This window comes from Bos indicus x Bos taurus, chromosome 19 (assembly GCF_003369695.1).
Source record: "Bos indicus x Bos taurus breed Angus x Brahman F1 hybrid chromosome 19, Bos_hybrid_MaternalHap_v2.0, whole genome shotgun sequence".
NCBI lineage: Eukaryota > Metazoa > Chordata > Mammalia > Artiodactyla > Bovidae > Bos > Bos indicus x Bos taurus.
The window spans coordinates 63,197,159-63,219,987 of NC_040094.1; the positions used below are offsets into that span (position 1 = coordinate 63,197,159).

General features: G+C 58.5%; 1 protein-coding gene across 2 annotated transcripts in view; it reads right to left on the reverse strand.

The window, feature by feature from the left end:
* Positions 1-4,031: 4,031 nt before the first annotated feature.
* AXIN2 (axin 2) overlaps positions 4,032-22,829 on the reverse strand; it is a 28,859-nt gene continuing 10,061 nt past the window's right edge. The window contains exons 3-11 of one of the 2 annotated variants that reach the window (XM_027519230.1): positions 21,696-21,836; positions 14,483-14,585; positions 11,595-11,735; positions 10,982-11,499; positions 10,704-10,868; positions 10,190-10,426; positions 9,669-9,764; positions 8,315-8,482; positions 4,032-5,332 (exon numbers count right to left, since the gene is read on the reverse strand). In XM_027519230.1, the coding sequence (XP_027375031.1) occupies positions 5,206-5,332; positions 8,315-8,482; positions 9,669-9,764; positions 10,190-10,426; positions 10,704-10,868; positions 10,982-11,499; positions 11,595-11,735; positions 14,483-14,585; positions 21,696-21,836 (1,696 nt within the window). In that variant the 3' untranslated portion in view covers positions 4,032-5,205. Of the gene's footprint in view, positions 5,333-8,314; positions 8,483-9,668; positions 9,765-10,189; positions 10,427-10,703; positions 10,872-10,981; positions 11,500-11,594; positions 11,736-14,482; positions 14,586-21,695; positions 21,837-22,829 lie in introns of both variants that reach the window. The other variant, XM_027519229.1, reaches the window with a different exon arrangement.

Genomic DNA, 22,829 nt, shown 5'->3' on the forward strand with positions numbered 1-22,829 from the left:
GACTAATTGCTTCTTGCTGTCTTCGGCCCGGCCAAGTGCTCCACAATGACTCACAAACCAACCGCACAACTGGCGATCGCAAAAGTCTTTACCCTCCTGGAAACAGACACTCGAGAGAGCGCCCACCGCCTGGTTGGGGCTGGGAGCTGAGGCTCATTTTACCAGTGCGGGTCCCTGCCAGGACAGAAACCTTCCCTCAGAGGCAGGATGACTCCCTTCCCGCAATCCCTGGCTGCCCCCCAGCCACCAGGTAGCTGATGGCTTCCCTTGGAAAACACTGTAGAACCCCCCAGGCCTGTGCCGAACTCAGAATTCCCTGGAGGAAGAGACGGACAGCTCACACAGTCTAGGGTGCAGCCTCCAGACCTGAAGAGGACCATTTCTCAACCTGGAAATCTTTAGAGACAGAAAATCCGTGATTTCTCCCAAGTGTTTTATATCCTGGTAGCCAAGCAGAGAGAATGACAGGCCAAGGTCCTGAGCAGATGAGCCCTTTCGGAGAAGTCAAGAGTCATGTGGATGGAGCCAGGGGCCTTATGCCCTCGGAACCGGGCCCTGGACAAGGTGGACACTTGTGTCTGTGGCGGGTCTCTGCTAAAGCCCCCAACACACACACACACACACACACACACACACAGAATCTTTTTTTTTTTTAAATAAGACCAACCAACAGCAGCAAAAAGCCCAGCCTTACCTAATTATTCAAATAGACTGGAGTATTTTCCCTGGGGTGACTTCCAATTTCCTTCCTTTTGACAATATGATTATAATCCCAACATATCCTGGGGGTTGAAAAGAAGAAAACAGGGTCCTTTATGCAAAACCCCAGTCCATGAACCGCCCGTCCCCCAGGTGGGGGGCTGCAGAGAATTTCCAGGTGCTGTGGAAGGCAGCAACCCCAACCTTTGTGGCACCCGGGAGCAAGCGGTTTTGTGGAAGACGGCTTCTCCACGGACAGGAGTAGGGGAACGGTTTCGGGATGGCTCAAGTGCCTCACGTGTACCGTGCGCTTTATCTTTAATCTCGTGCTGTCGCTGATCTGACTGGAGGTACTGGTCTGCAGCCTGGAGGTTCGGGACCCCTGGTGCAAGCTCAAACGTAATGAAGACAAACCTTAGATGCACTGGGGCCAGAGCAAGGCTCCGGCTGGACCGTCTCCGTCTCCCCAGCCGGCGTGGTGCCCCCTGCCCCTCCTGGTTCCGTGCCAGGCCAGCGCCCAGAGGCTGCAGCAGGATGTGGGGTGGGGTGGGGGTGGATTTCCTAATACTAATCCAGGGAGTGAGGATGGAGCTGCAAGAGCTCCTGCCAGCCCAGAGTGGACTCAGGCCCAGGGTCTGCACGCTCCTCTGATGAACTGGAGAGCGATCAATCAGAAAAGGGGGCCAGAGCTTCCGGAAGCACCCAGGAAATGAAGACGAGGTAGGTGACCCGCTGGGCAGCTGGCGCTTAGAGAGGGGAGGTGGTGAAGGACCAGGGGGGTGCCCCGGGCCTCCCTGGGGTGGGGTGTCCGGCGTGGGCAGCTGTAAATCACCAGCTCCCAGTGGAGACCCGGCGGGGCTGGAGGAGGGAGGTCTTGCATTTTACCTTTTTCTTTGGAAAATTCGAATAAAACCAAAGACCCTCTCGTCTGAGGAAGGCACAGTGGATTCTGTAGACAAAGTCAAGGTTTGAGGATCCCAGAGGCTAGTCCCTGCCGCCCGTGCGGAGCCGACTGTCACAGTGAGAAGAGTGAGTGCGAGTGGCCATCGCGTCCGCTTTCTGCCTCGTGCATGCTGCTGGGGAGCTTCCCACAGAGACAGTGGCTCTGGGATGTGGGTTCAGGTTCTTCTGAACCCCAAGCCCGAGTCGGAACTCATGATTCTTACGGGAGGAATCAAGAGGTCTCCCACCACGCCACCAGCTTGAATCTCTTCATTCCGCATACTGGAAGTGAAAGTCGCTCAGTCGTGTCCGACTCTTTGCAACCCCACGACCTATACAGTCCATGGAATTCTCCAGGCCAGAATTCTGGAGTGGGCAGCCTTCGCCTTCTCCAGGGGATCTTCCTGACCCAGGAATCAAACCGGGGTCTCCCGCATTGCAGGCGGATTTTCAGATTGGAAAGAACCCTATGATTCTGGGAGTGGGTCTGGGGCACCCCGGCTTGGAGCCCCCATCCAGTCAGGAGGGGAGGGCTGCAGCCACCTGCATCCTGAGGACCAAGATCAGAGTCCTGCAGCCTGGACGCGCTCGCACCCTCACCAGCTGCCCAGGAGCAGCCCCATCACACCTTGGCGTGGGGGCTGCACAGTGCAAGCTGGCCCGGCCCCCAGCGCCCCGCGGCCGGGACCCTGGCCTCCTCTGCCTGCTCTGCCCGCACCAGCTTCCAGCAGCAGCAGGAAGCCAGCCTGAGCCTCCGCAGACCCACCTTGTGAGAAGTCACACCCAACTGCCGTCAAAGCTTTCTCTTCGTAGATAAACTCATTTGTCTCATATTTTAGATCCCACATATAAGTGATATCCCCCGGTATTTGTCTTTTTCTGACTATCTTCGCTTCGTAAGATCCCCTCTAGGTCCTTCCTGGTTCCTGCAAATGACATGGTTTCATTTTTGCGGCCAAGTAGTGTCCCCCTGCACGTGTGGACCGCAGCCTCACCCATCCCTCTCTCGATGGGTTTTAGGCTGTTTCCATGTTGGCTATTGTGTGCAGTGCAGCTGTGGAAGTTGGGTACATGTCTTTTTGGATTCTGGCTTTCTCAGGGTGTGTGCCCAGGAGTGGGAGTCCTGGTTGTGTGATAACTGCTTTCGGATTTCTGAGGAGACTCCATACTGTGCCCACAGTGGCTGCACCCACTCACATTCCACCAACCAACAGTGGAGGAGGGGCCCTTTCCTTTATACTCTCTCCAGCATTTATTTGTAGACTTTTTTAAATTTAAAAATTATTTAAATTTTTATTTTCACGTATAGCTGATTTACAGCACTGTATTAGTCTCAGATGTTCAGCAGTGACTGTCAAATATACATATATATATATATATTTTTTTTTTTTTCAGATTCTTCTGTTACGGGTTGTCACAGGATGCTGAGTAGACTGTGCTCCAGTAGGTCCTTGAAAGTGTTAGTCGCTCAGTCGTGTCCGACTCTGCTATCCCATGGACTGTAGCCCCCCAGTGCCCTCTGTCCGTGGGATTCTCCAGGCCAGAATACTGGAGTGGGGAGCCTTTCCCTTCTCCAGGGGATCTTCCTAACCCAGGGATCAAACCCAGGTCTCCTGCACTGCAGGCAGATTCTTTACTGTCTGAGCCACCAGGGAAGCCCAACAGTAGGTCCTTGCTGGTTATCTGTTTTATATATAATATGTGTATATGCTAACCCCAAACTCATTTACTCCCCCCCACACACGTTTTCCCCTTATTTCAGAAAGGGTTCATCCTAGGACTCCTCTACATGGACTTGCTCTCCGGGATCTGAAATGCGGCCCAGCCCTGAGTGCTCACGCAGGGGGAGGGGATGTTTGTTGGGTGAAGAGCAGTCCACAAAGACAACCACCCTGTGAGCAGTGTGCTCCTCACTGCGCCATCTGATCTACCCAGCCGGGGGAGGGTGGCTGATGGGCACTGGGACGGATGTGGTTCACTGACCCCAGGGCAGTCACGATCTGCTCACCATCTCCAGAGGTTGCTCACCCCTGACACACCTGAGATGCAAGTGCTCCCAGAAGGACCCTACCCCAGCCCCTGGTCACCTGTACCTACCTGGCCGGGTGGCAGATAGCTGCTGCGAGGAGGAGGCTGATGAAGCAGGTGGTAGACAGGGAGAACTTCAGAGATGCTGTCCACATCTGCTCCCACATGAGAAAACCCTCAGCCAGTCAGCAACCCAGTCACTTTGAAGAAATCATTTTCCAAAACACCAATCGGGTAAGAAGACCTCCAGCTCAGAGAGAAATGGATTCGAGCCAGGTGGGAAAAATCAAGCAAAGGTATTGACATACAAAAGGGTGCCACTCCCCCAGTTCCACCCCGCGAACTCAAGGATGAGGCTGATATTTTGAAAAATATAAAATTTTAATAAAGGCTACATCTCTTAATTACAATAATTATTGTACCAAGTAATTTTCCTTAGATGAACTCTTTATAATGCATAATTTACAGTATAAGTAGAACAAAATGCCATGGCAAAAGTCATTGAGTACAAGACTTGTAATAAAAAGGCATAAAATATATTTGTACATAAACCCCTTTCAAAAAACAAGGGAAAGCTGGAGCCCTCAATATAGGGCGACACACGGCGTGGGCACCGTGCAGGTACAGGTACTGTACTGATTCAAGGGCAAGCTCCAGAGACAGTGGTGAATACTCTCTCCATACAATATATACAGACGCGGGCTCAGGGGACAACGGCCGACACAGCTATGAGTTAACGTGAAAACCCCAACGCCAACAGGAAGGTGTCTGCAGGGAGGGTGCTCGGGCCAGTCTTCCCAAAGCTGTCTGCTGCTTTGCAGGGCGGGGGTGAGGTGAGGAGTAGCTTCTAGAATGGCTGGGGTCCAGAGAGCAATCTGTAGCAAACGCCGAGGACCAGGACCGCTATTTCCATAAATCACAAGGCGAACCACACGGCTGCAGCAGGCGTCGGCCGTGGGGTGGAGGGGCTGGGCCTTGGTGGGGAGCCCCAGAAGTCACAGGATGGACTTCGGCCCCAGGGAGGCTCGTCCCCCGCCACGATCATCCAATTGACAGGACCTCAACACCAGGCCTCCAGACCTACATGAAAAAACAGCAGCGTGGGGTGGGGTCGCGGGGGAGCGGAAAATGCACCAATTTCCGCGTGTGCCGGCGGCAGGCCACCCTGGACGGTCCGTCTTCACGCGGAGCTTAATTCTTGGTGACAGAGAACCAGGAAAATCCCTCTCCCGCGTCCACACGCGGGGCGCGGGAAGCCTGTTCAATAAATACCCGCAGGGACTCCTGTCCAGGTGAGCCAGGGCTGGATTCACGGCCCGGGGGGTCGCCCAGGACACGCGGCAGCCTCTCCGGCAGTCAGCATCGCCGGCGCCGAGTGGTCCCGTTTCTAGCGAGCAGTTCCGGCTTTCCTCTCTGCAGCCCCGGGCGGAGCCGCGAAGGCCGACCCCGCCCTCCCGAAGGCCCCCGTGGGACTCGTCCCGCATCTTCACTCTTGCTTCGCAAGGTGGGGTCGTGGTCGCCCCGGCGGAGGAGGGCTCAGTCGATCCTCTCCACCTTGCCCAGGATGCGGCCCTCGTACATGGGCAAGACCACCTCGTCGTCCCAGACCTCCTCAAACACCGCTCCGCACGCGAACTCGTCGCTCGCCTTTTTGAAGTAATACCTTAAAGGGAAAACCCAACGTGCTCGGTGAAGTTGCACTTTCTACACGTCTTGAGAAGAGTTTGTCAACAAGAGGGGGGACCAAGGGGTCTTGAGAACGCTGCTGCATGGGGCTGGCAGGGAAATCACCAGTGGGATCTGCCGTGAGAGCCTCTGGGCTGGGTGAAGGGCAAAGCCAAGTGGGCGGCCTGGAGGCCGGGGGCCAGGCCCCTCCTCCCCGCACCCCTCCATAGCTGCCACCAGCGCTAAGGCTGCAGCCTGCAGTCCAGGACTGACGAAGAGAGCTGCTTCTTTCTCCCCAGTTTTTTTTTTGGGGGGCGGGGGGGGGCGGGCAAAGCATGCTTGGAGTTCACCTGCAGGGGCAGCCTGGGGAGAGGGGCCCTCAAAGAGCCCCCAGACTCAGCCATCTGATTCTGTGAAGCCTGTGGGAGGCTGGTACCTGTGGTCCTCCCCACCCACCAGTGCCTGACCAGGCTTGGGCACAGCCAGGGGCTCGGGCACAGCTGGGGAGCAGGACTGGCTGCTTCCACTGTGACCACCACGGGAGGTGGGCAGCTCCCTGCTTCATGGGGCCACCGAGGCTGCCCCGCGACTCTGCCCTCTGCCCCGGTCCCCTCGCTCCCCTGCCCCAGGGTCCAACGCCAGAAGCCCCTATCCTGTGTGGATGGAAAGGCCTGGGTCCCACTCCGGCCTTCCTTCTTGAAGCCACTTGACAGCACTGGCGCAGATGACCAGCCTGTCCCAGGAGGGTCACGTCTGGGACGACTGCTGTCCCACCCGCCTGGCCCACCCACGCCCCTGCCTGGACACCGTGCCATGTCCTCTGCCTCCCCCGGCCCCTGCCAGGCAGACCCCGCAGACGGACTAAACTCGCCCCTGAAGGCTGTCATCTTCAGGCAGCAGAGGCCCCCGGGGGAGGGGAACAGCTTCTCAAACAATAAACGAGCAACCGCGTCTCAGGGGTATGGGGGGCCTCTGTTTTTATCTTTTCTCCTTAAAAAGCTTTCCCACAGCCCCCTGGCTTAGAGCTAAATGTCTCTGCTCTTCAGTGAAGGCAGGCCAAGTACTCGCAAAGCCGATAAGGCTAGATACGGTGAGACAGCTGGAGGTACTCAAGGGGCTGGGCTGCAGGGGTCAGCGCTGGAGACGCCGGTCCTGGGTGGCCGCCGAGACAGGGCACTGTGGATGGGGGTTGGGGGGAGACAACAGTCTTGTTTCCCTGGAGAGGCTCCGATGCCCTGGCACCCCAGGCCCACAGCCCTCGGGGTCAGCACGGAGCAGAGCAGGGTGGCTTCCCGGCCTCTCTGAGCAGAGGCTCTTGGTGACCGTGTCCATAATCGCAACCTCCTCCAGGAGCCCTGACCTTGAGACTTCAAAGGCGTAGCCCTTGGCTTCTCACCACTGCGACCCGCTTCAGGCCCTGCTTCCCGGGCATCTGGCCTCTGAGGGCGGCTCCCCTCCGGGCCCTGCCCTGCAGCCCACGCCCCGGCCTGTCCTCGCTGGGATTTGGCGGACGAGGGGCGGCGCAGGCAAGGTAAGTGCAGCAGCGCACGGGCTGAGAAGACCAGGGGCCAGGGGTCCAGCTCCGGCCCGGAAGGGCGGCAGGGAGGCCCCCTCGCCACAGCCTGATCCAATCAGCAAGGAATGTGCGTGCAGAGTCCACGCGTCAGAGGAGGGCTGGGGCTTCAAAGCCCAGCTCGCTGAGCGTGCCTCGGGACAGACAGGATCCGGGCCAGATGTGGCCGGAGTGCCCAAGCGGGGGCTGCCCTGCTCCGTGCTCTGGGCCCCCCGGAAGGTCACCTACGGTCCCACGCAAGGGCCAGCCGCGCCAAAGCTGAGATCCAGATGGGCCCCTGGAGGGGCACCTGCGCCGCTATCCTCGCCTGGATCTGCGCAAGATAAGCCAGACCCATTCTCTCTTCTGCTCATCTCCAGAACTGTCTCTGCCAGGTGTGAACCAGGAAGGTCCCAGCCCGGCCCAAAGCCTGTGGCCCATCACTGGCCCTGAGTCCTACTCCCTTCCCTGCAAACCAAGTCATTCTGGGCTGCAGAGGGCCTGCTCTGAAGGGCAGGGGTCTCAGGCCCTGGAGGTGGGCTCACCAGGTTGAGAGATGGTGTGCACCCAGCAGGTCACTTGCTAAGGGATGCTAAAGTTCTCACACTCCCTTCCTTGCTCGGGGGGGCACTGGGGTGGTGGCTTCTGCGCCCGAGCTGGGCTCCTCTCTGACCCGTTCCCCCCACTGCTTCCCACTCCTCGTCCCGGCCCTGCACACGGCACCCAGGACACAGCGGGACACAACCCGTGTACTCCTCTGGGATGGAGGCAGCTGACGAGGCCAGCTAGGACTCTGGATGAACCAGACAAGGCGAGAGAAAAGTGACCTCCTTGGACGCCTGGAGCTGGCACACCAGGGCGGGGTCTGCACCGTGCAGGCAGGGCGAGGCCTGGGGGGACGGTGGGGCGTCTCCCCCAGGTCCCGGCAGGAAGAGTGGGCAGCCCCGTGCCCCCACAACCACCCACAGGTCCTGCCCTCTGTCCGCTTCAGGCCACCCTGCCTCACGCTACCCAGGATCCAGAGCTGAGGGGGCACGATGCCACCTGTCACAGGTGGCGGTTTCCACCGGCCTTTCGTGTGGACGGCTCTCCCGGACCTGCCTGAGGGCCGCCTTTCAGCCTCCTCATCCGCCTGCCCGACTCCTCTGCTCTCTCCATGATCTCCCTTTCAGGTTCCTGCCCGGCTCTCCTGACAAAGCGAGCTGTCCCCTGGCTCCTGAGTCCCCTTCTCCTGCTAGAGAAAGCCTGTCCCGGCCCTGTGCTATCTCTGGGAGGGGCAAGGGTGGGGGAGTCGGAGGAAAGGAGACAGAGCAAAGCCCCAGGCAGCCTGCCCCCCCGGGCCCTGCAGGTCTGGGGGCCGAGAGGCGACCTGGCTCTCGGTTCTGAGCAAACAGGCTCTGGAGCAGAGGAAAGCCCCAGGACGCTCACCGGTAGTTTCCCTTTTTGCTGAGCTGCTCCTTAAAGTGGCCCAAGGTCAGGCTCTGGGCCTTCAGCATCCGCCGGTAGGGGATCTCCTCCCCGCAGAAGAAGTAAGTGACCACCAGCTCGCTGGCCTGGAGCGCATGCATCCCTGCCAGCTTCTTGGGCTCCTTGTGGCTGAAAACGAGATGGAAAAGCCACAAGTCCAGCATCTGAAAGCGGTCAGAGCGCACGCACACACCCAGAAGGTCTGCAAACGGGTGTCTTCAGAGGTGAGGCTGCAGCTGAATGTGCTGAGGGCACTGGGCAGGGGCCCTGCGTTGGGGGAGCCACCGTGCTGGACACATGGTCCTCCCCCGGTCATCGGTGCAGGGCACACAGATGTGTGTGCTGCCCAATAAGAGGACAGAGAAATGTCCATTGCGGGGCACCCACAGGGAACTTGCCCCAAAAGATAGCAACCCTCCCAGAGTGACCAGGACACCACACTTGCCCCAATCAGGGTCTGTGGTTTCTGCCTCTACCCAGGGATGGTGTGAACTTGGAACGCCAGGGACCATGGTGGGGGTGTGTGGGGATCAGGCCTCAGTCACTGCAACTTCTGAGTTTTTGCAGAAAGGCTAAAAAAAAAAAAAAAAAAAAGCAATAGGCCCAGACAGCTGGTCAACTTAAGGTCAACCAATTAAAACGTTGTAGAGATTTTTTTTCTCTCTTTGAACACTACTCATGACGGAGCAACTAAGAAAGAACAAGTGAATGATTTCGACCACTTTAGATCTCAGCAGCTGACCACTTTTTTCACACCCCATCATGGAACGAAACGAAGCCTGGCTTTCCTGTCCAGTCACTCACAGGAGTGTAACTCGACAACAGGAACCGGGGCACCGGCTGGGAGATGCTTTTCCCACCACCCCCCAATCCCGGCCCCCGCAAGACAGCAAGGTTGGGCCCTTCGTCTGTCTCTGCAACCAGGCAGAAGGGCCTTCCTGCTCAGTTCCACACAGACGTTTTCAACCCGCTAGCCTTCCAGGTGAACAGGAACAACTTTTCCATCTGTGTTTGGGTTTCTCTAACCAGAGGCTAAAGGCTTTGCTCTGAGCTTGCGACCTTGAGCCAGCCACCACTTCACGAAGGAACACTTGCGTGTTACTACAAGTCACCACGCATTCCTCTGCATGAACAGGGGTTTTCCAGACTCTGATCTATGGCACCATCTGGGTTTACTGTTCCTTGTCTTGGATGTTAAAATCAAGATGATTTTATAGCCTAAAAAAGTTTTCAAAAATTGCAACCCCTGACATGAATACCCAGAAAACACAAAGCCTCTGGATGGACCTCAGCGTCACCAGGCCAAGACACTCACTCTTCCGAAGCCGGGCTCGGGCTGGAGAAGGGTGTGGTGCCTGGCATCCCGGGGCCCGGGTGGCTCCTGTCCCTCTGCTGACCGGCCGCACAGCACCTGAGGACGGGAAAAGTTGAGAGGGAAGCCCCATCCCTGGGGCCAAGGGAAAACAGAGAACCAGCCTCCCCAGACTCCGACTTCCCCCGGGGGAAGCCCCACCCCGGCCTTGTGTGGACAGGAGCTCCCAGGGGCTGGCCCAGCCATGCTAAGCCCTGGGCCCCTGGGACTGCACGCTGCCTGCTCAGGCCGAGGGATGCAGGCACTGGATCCCCAGCAGGTCACGGTGCCTTGAAGCTCGTCTCACAGCTCCAGCCGACTGGGACATTCCTCAGGTAATGGGATTTGCAAGGAATTTCAGAGATTCCTTTTCTTCCTTGCAGGCACAACTGGCCAGATCCAGTGAGCCCGTCAGAGCGGCTGGACCTCAAGGCAGGGGTCCTCCGGCCTGCCCCTCCCCTGACCGCTGCGGCTGGTCCACTCACCGCTGCTTCGGGGGTTTGGACACTTCGGCCAGCCGGCGGCATGCCTCCTCCAGCTGGGCCAGGGTGTTAGGCGGGGTCAAGGGAGGCACCGAGGAGTCCTGGGTGCATGCCGGGTGGGCCCGGGGGACGGCGCGGGGGTGCCCAGTGCTGCCCCCCCACAGGTGGTGGCGGCCGGCCCGCTCGGCTGGGGATGTGCGGGCTGACTCCGTGGGGTAGGCCCGCTTGGTGCTCTGGGCGCTGGAGGAGGAAGGCGGAGAGGGTATGAAATGCGGTTAGAAAAACTGGAAAATGTGACTCCACCAGCGAGCTCTTCATCCTGCCTCCGGAGAGCAAAAAAAAACCCAAAAAACAAAAAACAGCTGGGCCATACCACCACCCGGCGTTGCCAGGATGCGGCACTTCTGCGGTCTCAGCGCAGCCGCTCGCCCTGGGAGGGCAGCGCCCACTGCCCTTTGGCTCGGGCCGCGTGGCCAGTCCGCCCCCATGCCCTGGGGCGGGCCGCGCCGCAGCTCACCTGTGGGGCTTGGGCTTGCCCGGCCGCTCGCTCTCCAGCACCCACTGCCACACGACTTGCGTCCTGTCTCCTTCCTCCCCAGGCGGCTGCAGGGACCCCATTCCACCGGGGGCCCCGGCTTCCCTGGCTGGCGCTGTGCTTCGTCTTGCGGGGGCACCGCCCCGGCTGCTGGTGGGGACAGAGGAGCGTGTCCATCTCAGCAACCCCGACCGCCTCCGCCACCCCGCCCCTCCCTGCCACCAAGTCCCGCTGCCCCACCCTCGTACAGGGTCACTCACCCAAGCTGGGCAGCCCCAGGGGGCTCGGGGACCCCGGGGTGGCTCTTGCACTTGGCGCAGCAGGAGTAGTCGGCGCCCCCGGGGACTGGGCAGGGGCAGCGCGCCCGCGGGGCGGTCTCGGCCTCCGCCTCATCCCTGGTCCGGGGGCCGGCATGGTGGTGGATGTAGTGGTGGTGGATGTGCTTCGTGGCCTGCCTGCTCACGAAGCCCCTGGCCCCGAGGAGGGAGCAGCTGGCTGGGACGGCCACGGCGGGCAGGGGGCCCCCAGGCGGGGCCAGCGCACGGTGCGACTGGAGGTGGTGGCGGTGGTGGTGGTCAGGGGAGCGCGCGCGGGGGCTGTAGCGGCCCACACCCGGGGACTGGCAGCCGGGGGTCTTGAGGACCCTGGACAGGTGGTCGTCCAGGATGGTCTGCGGGTCCTCCTCGTAGCTGCTGGATGGCAGGAGGCAAAGCGCGTGTGGCGCGGGCCCTGCCTCCCGTGAGCCTGGTGCCAGCTCCACGCCCTCCTTCTCCTCATCCTGGAAGGGAAGGCAGCGTTGGTTGGGAGTCGCCCGGGTCAGCAGGAGCCCCTTCCCCCGCTAATCCGGGGCGGGGGGGACGGTGCGGCCCCCACCTCTTGGATCTGCTGCAGCCGTTCCTCCAGGCTGTGCCGCGTCTCCAGCTCCAGCTTCAGCTTCTCCAGTCGGGCGATGAGCTCAGCAGCGAAGGCGGCAGGCTCCACGGGGGTCATCTCCTTGGGCAGCCGGTGGGTTCTCTGCGGGGCACGGGGAGGAGATGCGATCAGGGGGCTGCCCGGGCTGGGGAACGGGCGTCGGGATGCGGCCAGGTCCACGGCTGCTTGGAGACTGGGCAGCGCGGGGCCCGGGTGGCATGGCCGCTTTATGCGCCGGCGCCGCAGTCTCATGGAGAGCCATGGTCCCCGGCCGTGCGCCGTGGGCACAAGCAGTTGGTCGCACTCCGAGAAGCCGCGTGCGCTCCCTCTGTAGTACAACCAGCCCATCAGTCGCTACTCTGAAGTTGAAAATGTTCAAAGACTGTTGTCAAACATCAAAAAAAAAAAAAAAAAAAAAGGCAGCTGTCTGCAATGGGGAGGGGAGAGCGCAACTCAAGGAATAAAAAGTATGAGTCTAAACAGAAAGGGAGTTGGGAATGTGAAAAAATAAGATTGGAAGAGAGGTAGGGGGGAGCAAAAGGAAAAAAATAAAGGCGTCACAGGGCCCAGATTAGAAGCAGTGGTAATTTCTTCCCTGGCCGCACACTGTGCACCTTTGAGGTGGTGTTGTCTAACACTGCACCGACCCCCCTCGTTCTGGCCCACCCCTCCTCCCATCTCTTTGTACAGAAAATGAAGAAAGCTGCTGCGGGCTAGTAGCAGAACACTGCTGAGTTTGGCTGCCTGAAGCTGATCTATCAAGGGAGAAGGGAACATCTCCAAGTCAAGTGTGGAATATAAAAAGGCACTAGAACACTGCCAAGAGCAGCCGACAGAGAACCCCTGCCGCCGGCCCTCTGTCCCCTCCTGTCGTCCTAAGCCCCCCACCCCGACCCCTGGTCCTTCTGCCTCCTCCCCTCACTTCCCTCCTGCTTTGGCCCTTTTCTTGGGTGGGGGATGGGCAACAGAAAGCCAACCTGCAGAGGCCAGCATCTCCCCACTTCAGCAATGAACTGAGCCTCACCACGGCAACCGCAGAGCCACAGGACTCCGGGAGGGGAGGGCCCATCTAGAGATGGCTGCCATCTCACCCAGGCTGGCTCCATGCAGCACCATCCCCCCCAACCCCCAGCAAAGTGCTGCCTCCTGGAGAAGGCGGGTTTGCACTCCCCAGGACAAAAATCATGTAATTTACAAGCCTGGGCAACAGAACTTTTCTTAAACGCACAAAACCCCCCTAGCACCCTGGCTCCACCAAATCAAAATATATACATCGCATCGATACTGTTGTATTGGGGTGAGGAGACGGTGATTGAGAAGGGGGGCTCTAGAGATCCCCAGAAAAGCCATCTTCATCGGCTATTTTCACAAATTTGAGTGCCCTGGATTGTTCCAGGAGCTTCGGAGAGAAGTTGCAACAGTCTACACACTAATGCAACATGGGACCAGCAACTTGACGAGCTGATTTTTTTTTTTTTTAACATATTTATAAGATTAATTTATTAGATATATGTAAATTACTTAAGTACTTGGAAAGTGTTTTTTTTTTTTTTTATTCTTCCAATTTTATTTTATTTTTAAACTTTACATAATTGTATTAGTCTTGCCAAACATCAAAATGAATCCGCCACAGGTATACATGTGTTCCCCATGAGCTGATTTTCTATATGCGACATAACCAGTGAGCCAGCTGGGTTCTCTGTGGCTGGCAGGAAGGACTCGGAAACAGATGCTGCTCTGAGCCGCGCACTCTCTTGCCTTCCCCAGGGAGCAGTTAGACAGGGCAGGGTGGCCCCCTGCGTGCAGGGGCCGGGGGCTGGCTGCCCTCCAGGACCTGGAAATCACCAGGGAGGTCCCTGAAAAGCCCTCCACACCCCGCTGGCCTCTCGTCTCAAGCACAGAAAGAAGCACTCATGGATCCTCAAACACTGACTGCAGACTCAACAGGCAGGCACTAAGCCATGTTCTGGGGCTGGAAACAGGAGGGACAACTGATCTCCAGGGCTTTGGAGCAGAAATGGTACAAAGAGGAACACTGACTGAAGTGACAGAGCCAGGCGGGCAACACGAGGAGAGGGCCCGGGGATGTAACTGGCCCCGGCAGGAGGCAGACTCCGCCAGCCTCCTGGTTCAGTCAGTCAGTCAACAAGAGCTCAGGGAGACCTACGATGCGCCCGGCGCGGGTCTGGTCTCTGTGAAGGAGCTAACAGAGCCGCCCAACGCAAAGCGTATGTCACCTTTGGGGCCTGGTTTCTGGGAAGGAACCCCTTGGTTTCTTTGTCTTAGAGAACTCTTTCTTTGTTGAGAAAATGGAGAGGGTTGCATAGGTCATTGTGAGGTCCTCTGCGCTGGGTTACACCCTGATGAACCCCGTCACACCTCTCAGGTGGGCCTTCCCTTCCTCCAGTTCCCGGAGCTGACCCACTTGGAGACTGCACTCCCAGGCCCCGCCTCCACGATACTGCCCCACGAGGCCCCGCCCCCCACAGAACCACCCCCCCCCCTACGCGCAGGCGCACTCACTGGGGCCCCCCCCCCCCCCCCCCGCCCTGAGCCCCTAGCAGACCTCCCCCAACGAGGCCCCGCCCCCGGCAGACCCCACCCCTGCCGCGCAGGTGCACTCACTGGGGCCCCGCCCCGAGCCCCTAGCAGACCTCCCCCAACGAGGCCCCGCCCCCGGCAGACCCCACCCCTGCCGCGCAGGTGCACTCACGGGGCCCGTCCCATGAGCCCCCTAGCAGACCCCCGAGGCTCCGCCCCCAGCAGACTCCCCCTCCCCCACCGCGCAGGCGCACACACCGGGCCCCGCCCCCACGAGATCCCCCCCCCCACCGCGCCGGTGCACTCACCGGGAAGTGAGGTAGGGACACTTGACCGTTGGCCTTCACGCTCCGGTGCATCTCTCTTTGCAGCTGCTTCTTACTCCCCACGCGGTAAGGAGGGACGCCATCTCTAAGGGAGACGAAGGACAGGACCCACCGGCTCACGAGGACGCCTCAGCACACGCGCCCTCCGGCGCTCCCACCGAGGACAGACGCCCCGCCCGCCCCCTGTCCCTGGGCGCCACGGTGGACCCTGAGGGGACGTCAAGCCAAGACCCAGGCGCCCTGCCCCTCAGGCCTCTCTGGAAGCGGCTCCAGCTCAGGGAAGAAGCGCCAGCTTGGAAAGAGCTCCGGTCTGTGCTCTGGTCCTAGGAGTGGGCCCACGCGGAGGGAGGGTCCCCCAGCAGGACACTGAGACCCTTTGCTTCCTCCAGTGGTCTGCTACCACCGCAGTGCATTACCCGGAACCAGGGGGCCAGGGCCTTAAAGTACATCAGGCGGTGCTGAAAGGACGGGGACCAGGCCCACAGAAGACTAAGCCGGACTGGTGCAGGGGTGCAGAATTCTCTCCAGTCAACCTCGGGTTGTTTCCGAATGTCTCCCTCCCATCAGTCACCAGCAGGCGTCCTTGGCCTCCTCCCTTCCCTCAGCTCCAAATCCCACTGCCCCCAACCATCGGACTCTCAGATCCATGACCAAGGTGGGCGTAAAAGAGAAAGCCCCTACTTCCGGGTGTTCTGCGTGAGTCATCCAGATTAAGTGAGCACCTACTATGTGCGAGCGCTTATTCTAGGCTCCAGGCAAGACAGCAGTGAGGGGAGGGGATAAAACATGCAGATGACTCCCTGATAAAGCTTGTGTTCTAACACATAGCAAGTGAAACATAAAAAGCAAAATGTATGTAAGTTCAGTGGTAAACAATCTGCCTGCAATGCAGGAGATGCAGGTTCGATCCCTGGGTCAGGAAGATCCCTTGGAGGAGAAAATGGCAACCCACTCCAGCATTCTTGCCTGGGAAATCCCATGGACAGAAGAGCCTGGCGGGCATGCCATCCATGGAGCTGCGAAAGAGTCAGACATGACTTGGCAACTAAACAACAACACGGTAAGTGAGAAGGTGGTAAGTACTATGATGAAACGCACTGTGGAAATGGGGAGCAAGGACAGCTGGCGGGGTGGAGCTGCAGTTTTAAATGGGGGGGCGGGTTGTCAAGTCCTTGCCACAAAGGTGATTTCTGAGCAAAGATAGGGAGGCAGTAGAGGCCCTTATATTATGATTATATTTTTATTTTTTAAAATTGAAGTAGGGTTGATTTACAATGTTGTGTTTATTTTTAATTTCTGGCCTCACCCTGTGGCATGGAGGAATCCCAGTTCCCTGACCAGGGAATGAACCCACACCCCTGGCACTGGAAGGCAGAGTCTTAACCACTGGACCTCCAGGGGAAGTCCCCATCATTATATCTTTTGGAAAGCAAATGGAAGAGGTTTAAAAACAGCACCACCACATCCTCCTCCACTCCGCCCAGTCTTCACTGAGAGCAGGACCTGGAGTTGTGAGGACGTTTTTAAAAGACTTTTGTTCTTGGAAGCTGTTGGATGGTCAAGGTGTGATTATATCCCCAAAGCTCTTCCTTTCGGAAGCCATTTATTTACAAAAGCCTCGGGGTTCAGACGTTTGCGTACTGAATCATCCTTCGAGGCAGCAAATGTTGGAATGAGCTGCTTGGCTATTTCCCTTTCCCTGGCATTTTCTTCGTCATCAGGCCCCTGGCTTGTCAGTGGTGGGGGAGCATCAGTTGTGTCTAAGAAAGCCAACAGGTCTCCTTGTATAATACTGTGGTATAACTCTGTGTGGCGCCAAGGACTGTAACCCGCCAGCTCTTCTGTCCATGGGATTTTCCAGGCAAGAATACTGGACTGGTTGCCATTTCCTCCTCCAGGGGATCTTCCTGACCCGGGGATCCAACCCGCATCTCTTGTGTCTCCTGCGTTGCGGGCAGGTTCTTCACCACTAGCGCCCCCTGGGAAGCCCAGGTGGTTTCCCTGCCCCCACCTAAAATCACCTGTGGGGTGGGGGTCACAGTGGGGACCCACAGCTTGGGTCTCATGCTTGTCTGACCAACTCCTGCTGCCCCAGGACTACAAGATAAGGTCCACATCCTGCCAGCAACTCTCTTGGACACACCAGGATCTCCCTGTGAGGCACATAGGGGCCCCACCCGCCCCTCCAAGGCTCTGACCTTGAGCACCCTCTGGCAGCCTCGGCACCTCACCCCTTGCCTCCCAAGATGAAAGCAGTGCTAAGGCTTCCTTAGAAAAGAGGAGACAGAAAGGTGAGCTGGGGAGGCAGTTGAGAAAGGGAGGTGGGGGGGCACGTCACGGGCCACTTGAAGGCAGAGGAACGAGTGAGTTCTGGAAACACCCCTGCGACCAGCACCCAGCAGCCCCCTGCACCCAGGGAAGGTGGAGGGTCTGGTTGCCGGCGCGAAAACCTGTGGCCAGCGCAGAAAAGGGAGCTTCTAACCCAGCTCAGAGGCTTACCAGGCGCCTTCAGGGAAATGTGGCTTTAATCCACCCCCCTCCTCCCCACAGCCAAGAATCTTCTACCAAAACAGCCCCTCATTCCAGAAGGGGCCTCTCTTCTTTTCATCCAGGCTCTATGAGAGTCTGTGATCAGTTTCCTGGCTTCTCAGGACTGTGAGCTGATGTGCGCCCAAGTCTTGGTCCCTGAACAGTCTCCTTTAATTATAAACATTTTAGCTAGCGAGCCTGCTGCCGGGCCCAGCTGTTTCTGGGGAGCACGGTTTTGAAGTGTGGACTCCACTTAGCTGCCATTTAAGCCGAGCCAATTAGCTTAGCCTTTTGACTGGGCCGTGCCCGGCCTAACCTGAATGTTGCTTTCCGGGAGCTTTGAAATAGCAGGCTCACGTGCACACGTGTCCACTTGCATTTCCGTTTGGCCACCACTCCGAGGGCGGCCTCTGATCACAGCCAACATCAAAGGGCTGGTTTGTAAGATAAGGTACTATGTGAAGTTCACTCGGACGCTTTCCCCGGGGACCAGAATAAACCCATAAATAAGATAAAAGGAAATAAAAATAAATAAAATGACCTGGACCACCCTCTGCAAGAAATGCATCTCGGGCTGATTTTGTGACACCCTGAGCAGACACTGACTTCAGAAGCAGCTCTGTGCAGAGAGAGAAGTCAGGGTGCCACCTCCACGCTGGCCTCCCGACTTTCACTTCCTAACAGAGAGGCCACACTTGGGTGGCAGGAACCTACTGCTCCTGGTGTATCCAGCCCACCCTCCCCCCCCAATCCTTCTGCCCAAGGACTGGGCTTGAGGACTTGGCTGGGAGTCTAACTTTCAAAAAAAAAAAAAGATTAAAAAAAGTCATTTCTTCTGAGAATGTAGGTTTTGGAACAACAGGCTCGTAAAATGGCCTTCTCAGAGGCCTGTGCAAAGACTCAAATCCCCAGCCATCTTTAATGGGACTTTCTGCTTAGCGGGGAACCAGCAGTGGGCAGCAGGCCCTGGCCTTCTGGCCCCCGAGGCTCCCTGAATACCCTCAGGGCAAGGCCGCCCAGCCCAACTTCTCCCTAGCCTCAGGCAGAGGTCCCCAGACTTCACTGGTTCTGTGGCAAATGAGACCAAGGCTTCCCCAGGCTTGCGTCTAATGAACTCCAGCCTTCTGGAGTCTATTGAAGGCGGCCCGTGACCCCCGTCCCCCCAGCCCAAGCTGCGCCCCTCCCCAGCCCCCAGCAGGGCGGCCAATCCCTTGCTGGCTATTGTGCCCTGGAGAAGCAGCCAGGGCCCTTTTCATGCTTTACGGGGGTCCTATTCACTCGTGTGAGGAGATTTCAAAGGGGCCTGCTGCCTCTCACCCCTGAGCTTCCCCAAGTGGACAATGGGCTGAAAGCGCCTCAGCTCAGCTTTTCATCCCCCGCGCTCCGCACCGTGCCGGGCCGCAACTGGCCGAGCTGAAGAGGGTCGAATCCCAGCCAGGGATCCGCCCGGCGCCGGGCCAGCGGCCAGAAAGTGCCTCGCCCAGCGGGCTTTCCGTGTCTGCCAAGGCGATGGGCCCGGGACCCCTAGGATCTCCAAGCCCAGTCCCGCCCGTCAGAGCAGCTCTCGTCCTGAGACCCTTTGTGCACCCCTGCGTAGGCAGCGGGAGGCGGCCCCACGCTGATGGGAACTGTGGGCCCAGGGGCATCAGAACGTGGAACTGGGGACGGATGGCTGCACCCAGCAAGCTGCCCTCGAGGCTGGGCGAACAGAGCCACGCACTGCCCCATGCCCCCAGCACTGACCTTAGGAAGGCAGGCTCCAGGGCGTGGGCCTCAGGGCCCCAGGCCCCCCGCAACCCTCAGCCTTGGTGTCCTGGTTTACTCATCCCCATTCAAGGGGGCCATGCCAAGGCGGGAGCAGACCCTGCCTTGAGGTCCTGCCACCTGGGACCCAGGGCACCCACTGTGAGCACCTAGAGAGCAGCTGCTGCGTGAGGGGTCCGCCTCAGCCTCCCCACCCACCCGGACCTTCCTGGCCCACATGCTGACCCAGGACAGCTCACTTCTTCCTGAGCTCTGGGCACCTTAAGTACACAGCGCTTTAGCTAAAGGTGGGGGAGGGTAAGGGCTTTGAAGTCACCTCTGAGGATGCCTTCTTTCCGGGCAGGGTCTAAAGAAGAGGGGGAGGGCAGAGGGGGCAGGGGAGGAGTTAGACCTTCCCCCCAACCCCAGCCCCAAGTCATTAGGGCTTCCCTGGCGGCTCTGCCAGCGCAGAAGACCTGGGATCGATCCCTGGGTCGGGAAGATCCTCTGGAGAATGGAACAGGGACCCACTCCAGTATTCCTGCCTGGAGAAGTCCACAGAGGAGCCTGGTGGGCTACAGTCCACAGGGTCGCAAAATGTCAGACATGACCGAGCAACTAATGCTTCACTAAGTCATTAAAAAAGAAAGCTGTGTGGTCACTAATAAATAGAGACTCAGGGTAGCTCAAAGATCTCCTTGTCAACTGGTCCTATTACTGCGGTTGTTCATGGGGGGAGCGGGAGCAGGCTGAGGGCAGGGGCCTGTGGGCTGGACCTCAGTTCTGTCTCTGACGGGAGCAGTTACAGGAGCACCAGGCCTTCCTGCCCCATCTGAGAGCCATGAGCGGTGGCCAGTTTTTCTGATTGGGTCTTGTGAGGCTCAGCCAGGTATGGGGACTACACCCAAGTTACCTCATCCCAAACCCAGAATAACACCTCAGTGACGCAGAGCAGGAGGCAAGCCAAAAATAATCTCTAAGAAAACTAAATAGAAGCCTCACAGTCTTAAGTCAACTATGTTTAACTAAGGAGATTCACTCAATACCCTCATTCAGACCCAACTTAAACTCCTGTTTTACACGTAACACTGACTCCCATGCAATCCACACTCTAGTTAAGAACCAGAGGGAAAGTGGTGCTAGAAACGAGCACACAGGCAGAGAAGGACAGGAGCAGCGTGGCCGAGAGGAAAGAGACGTGCTTTCGGGGCGGGGGAGGCACCGGTGCCTCTCGGGGCAGAAAGTGTGAAAGTGGGAACGTCAGTCTCCTGGTCGTGTCTGACTCTGTGACCCCCACGGACTACAGCCTGCCGGGCTCCTCTGTCCATGGGAGTTCCCAGGCAAGAGTACTGGAGTGGGTTGCCATTCCCTTCTCCAGGGGATCTTCCTGACCTAGGGATCGAACCCAGGTCTCCTGCATTGCAGGCAGATCCTTTACTGTCTGAGCCACCAGGGAAGCCTCCTGGGGGCAGAAAGCCGTATACAATGTTGAATTCTGTGAGATCATATTACAACGTGGTATGAAAACAGAACTTCAGATTAATTATTGGACCAAGAAACAGAATACATCTTGTCTAATACTATTTAATAAGGAGAGAGCAAAAACACTGTTTTAAGAAATATGTACTTTCCAAGTATAATAACGATGGAAACCTCACCTCTGTAAGAGCCCTCATCTCTTCATGTTGGATGAATGACGGCTTCCCTCTCTCCATTTCACTCAAGCCAAAGAGCTATTCTTGTATTAAATCTCACCTTAAACGTCTCTCTCCTTTTACTAACGGGGGAATCTGAGGTGATACAATAAAAGCCACCGGGAAACTCAACAGTCAAGTCTCAAACCAACCCGTCCACTTTCCTTTCAATTGGCTCCATGCCGCAGGCCAAGCAACAGATCTCTGGCCAATGGAAACCAGATCATTTCAAGCAAACTGGAAGAAGAGCTGGGAAGTCTTGGGAAGGCAAAGGGACAGACTGGAAACACGTGTGCCAGAAGCAACTACAGCTGCACAGGCTTGCCTGCAGAAAGCGGCCCCCTTAGCAGACTCTACTCCAGAGCGTGTGAGGAAGACTCTCCAAAGACCACCTCTAGAGTGGTGGTTCCCAGCTGGGCTCCACCTCTGAGCCTCTTGAATCAGAATCGTTAAAGTTGGCAGGAGATGGGGATGTCTGGTCCATGCCACCGCCCCACCCCCACACACCTGAGACTCACAGAGCATCCTTGTTCTCCGTCCACAGAAGTCACCACTGCACGACCTCAAACGACCTCCAGCTCAAAGCATGACCCTGCCCATGGCCCGCTGACCTCATCTGACCACCCTGATGGCTGGGACTGCCTTCAGGAGCCCCAGCTGTCCATCTGCAGAAGAGCCAGGATCCGAGACAACTCTGGAGAGAGCGCCCAGCGACAGAGCAGGCACCACACTGGCACTTGCTGAACTGAACCATCCGAGAGGGGGCATCACACGCAGCGGCCTGGGGAGCACTCGGGCTTCTGGACTCCGCTGTCACTGAGCCCAGACACAGCCTCCCGCGCCCCCTGCCTCCCACCTGTCCGTTCTGCAGACGCAACACCTGGATTCAAGACCCGCCAAGCTCTTCTGCCCACAGGGAAAGTGGCGAAATGACAAGCAGAAGGGGGCGTCTGCACTCAGGGAGCCTGCAGGCGCTGCCCTTAACCGTCTACCTTAGTTCACGTGTCTTCTGTGAAGACACCTTCCGATCCCCATTCAAGGCTCTAAGCCTCCCAAGGGACCCTCCCGCATTAAAGCTGAGCCACGCCGGCGGCTCACTCCCGTCCCAGCCAACAGACGCCCACACGGACACGGGTGGGCTTCACAACGCCGGCCGAGGACCCTGCCCCGCTGCTCCCGCGGGCCACACTGCCAGCCGGGCGCGTGGGGGGAAAGCAGAAGGCGCTTACACGCTACTGTCCGTCATGGACATGGAGTCGTCGGTCAGCGCGTCACTGGATATCTCGCTGTCGTTGGCGCTGGCGGCCGGTGCGAAGACGTAGCCGGAGCCCACGTGGTACGGGTTCACGGGGTCGCTCCTCCTGAAGGACCTGCGGAGAAAGGCACAGCTCGCACCCCGACTCTCGCCCCAGCCCGGGGCGCCCGGGAGACCCTGGGACAGTCCCCCGCCTGCTGCCCAGGGCCCGCTGACCCTCTGGGCAGTGAACAGGCTCACGGGGCCCGTGGAGCCACTGACCTGCCCTGGGGAGAGAGCAGGGGGCGTCTCTGCACCTGAGGTGGCTCAGGGGGGCTCAGAGTCCTCAAGGGACACTTCCAGAGGAGACTGCTACTGGAGGGGAGGCGAGCGGATGACAGAGGAGTTGAGTCTGCAGACGGAGCATCCCCGCCCACGAAGTGAGGTAGCCCTTTACATACGCGACCTCATCTGATCCTCGAGGCCACCAGGGTGAAGAGGTCGTGTGCCCATTTCACAGATGTGCCCGGGGGGCCCTGGATCACAGAACCGCAGCCAGTGGGTGTGGGACCCATCCGGATGACTCCCCCTCAGCCCGTCTCTCTGCTTCTTCACACAGGACTAGCCTCAGTGTCAAAAGACACTCCAGCGTGAGAGCCAGGACGAATGACCCATGGTGGGTGTCCGGGCTCCCCGGTGGAGGAACTGGTGGGGTGGTGGGGATGCTCCCTGGGCCCGGTGGGCCCGGTGACCCTGGATGGGACACGGGGGTGGGGGCCAGGGAAGCGAAGCGCAGCAGCAGGTCCTCCACCCTGGGTGGCGGCGGGGTGGGGGAGAGGCCTGAGGCTTTCCCAGCAGCCGTGGGATCCAGGGGGCCTGGGTCAGACTGAGGTCGGGGGCGGGCAGGGAGCTGCTGCACAGCTGGGCAGAAGAGCCCCGAGGAGGGTGGGCACCGGGGCTGGAATGAAGGTGTGTGTGGGGGGTCCTGCCTTCGGGACCTGCCCTCCGGCTGCAGCGACGAAGCAGACAAGTGACACTTAGAGCTGTAACTCTTCACAGCAGAACAGACCTTACAAAGGGTCTAACCCGACCCCTCAGTTTAAAGCAGACAAGTGACACTTAGCGCTGT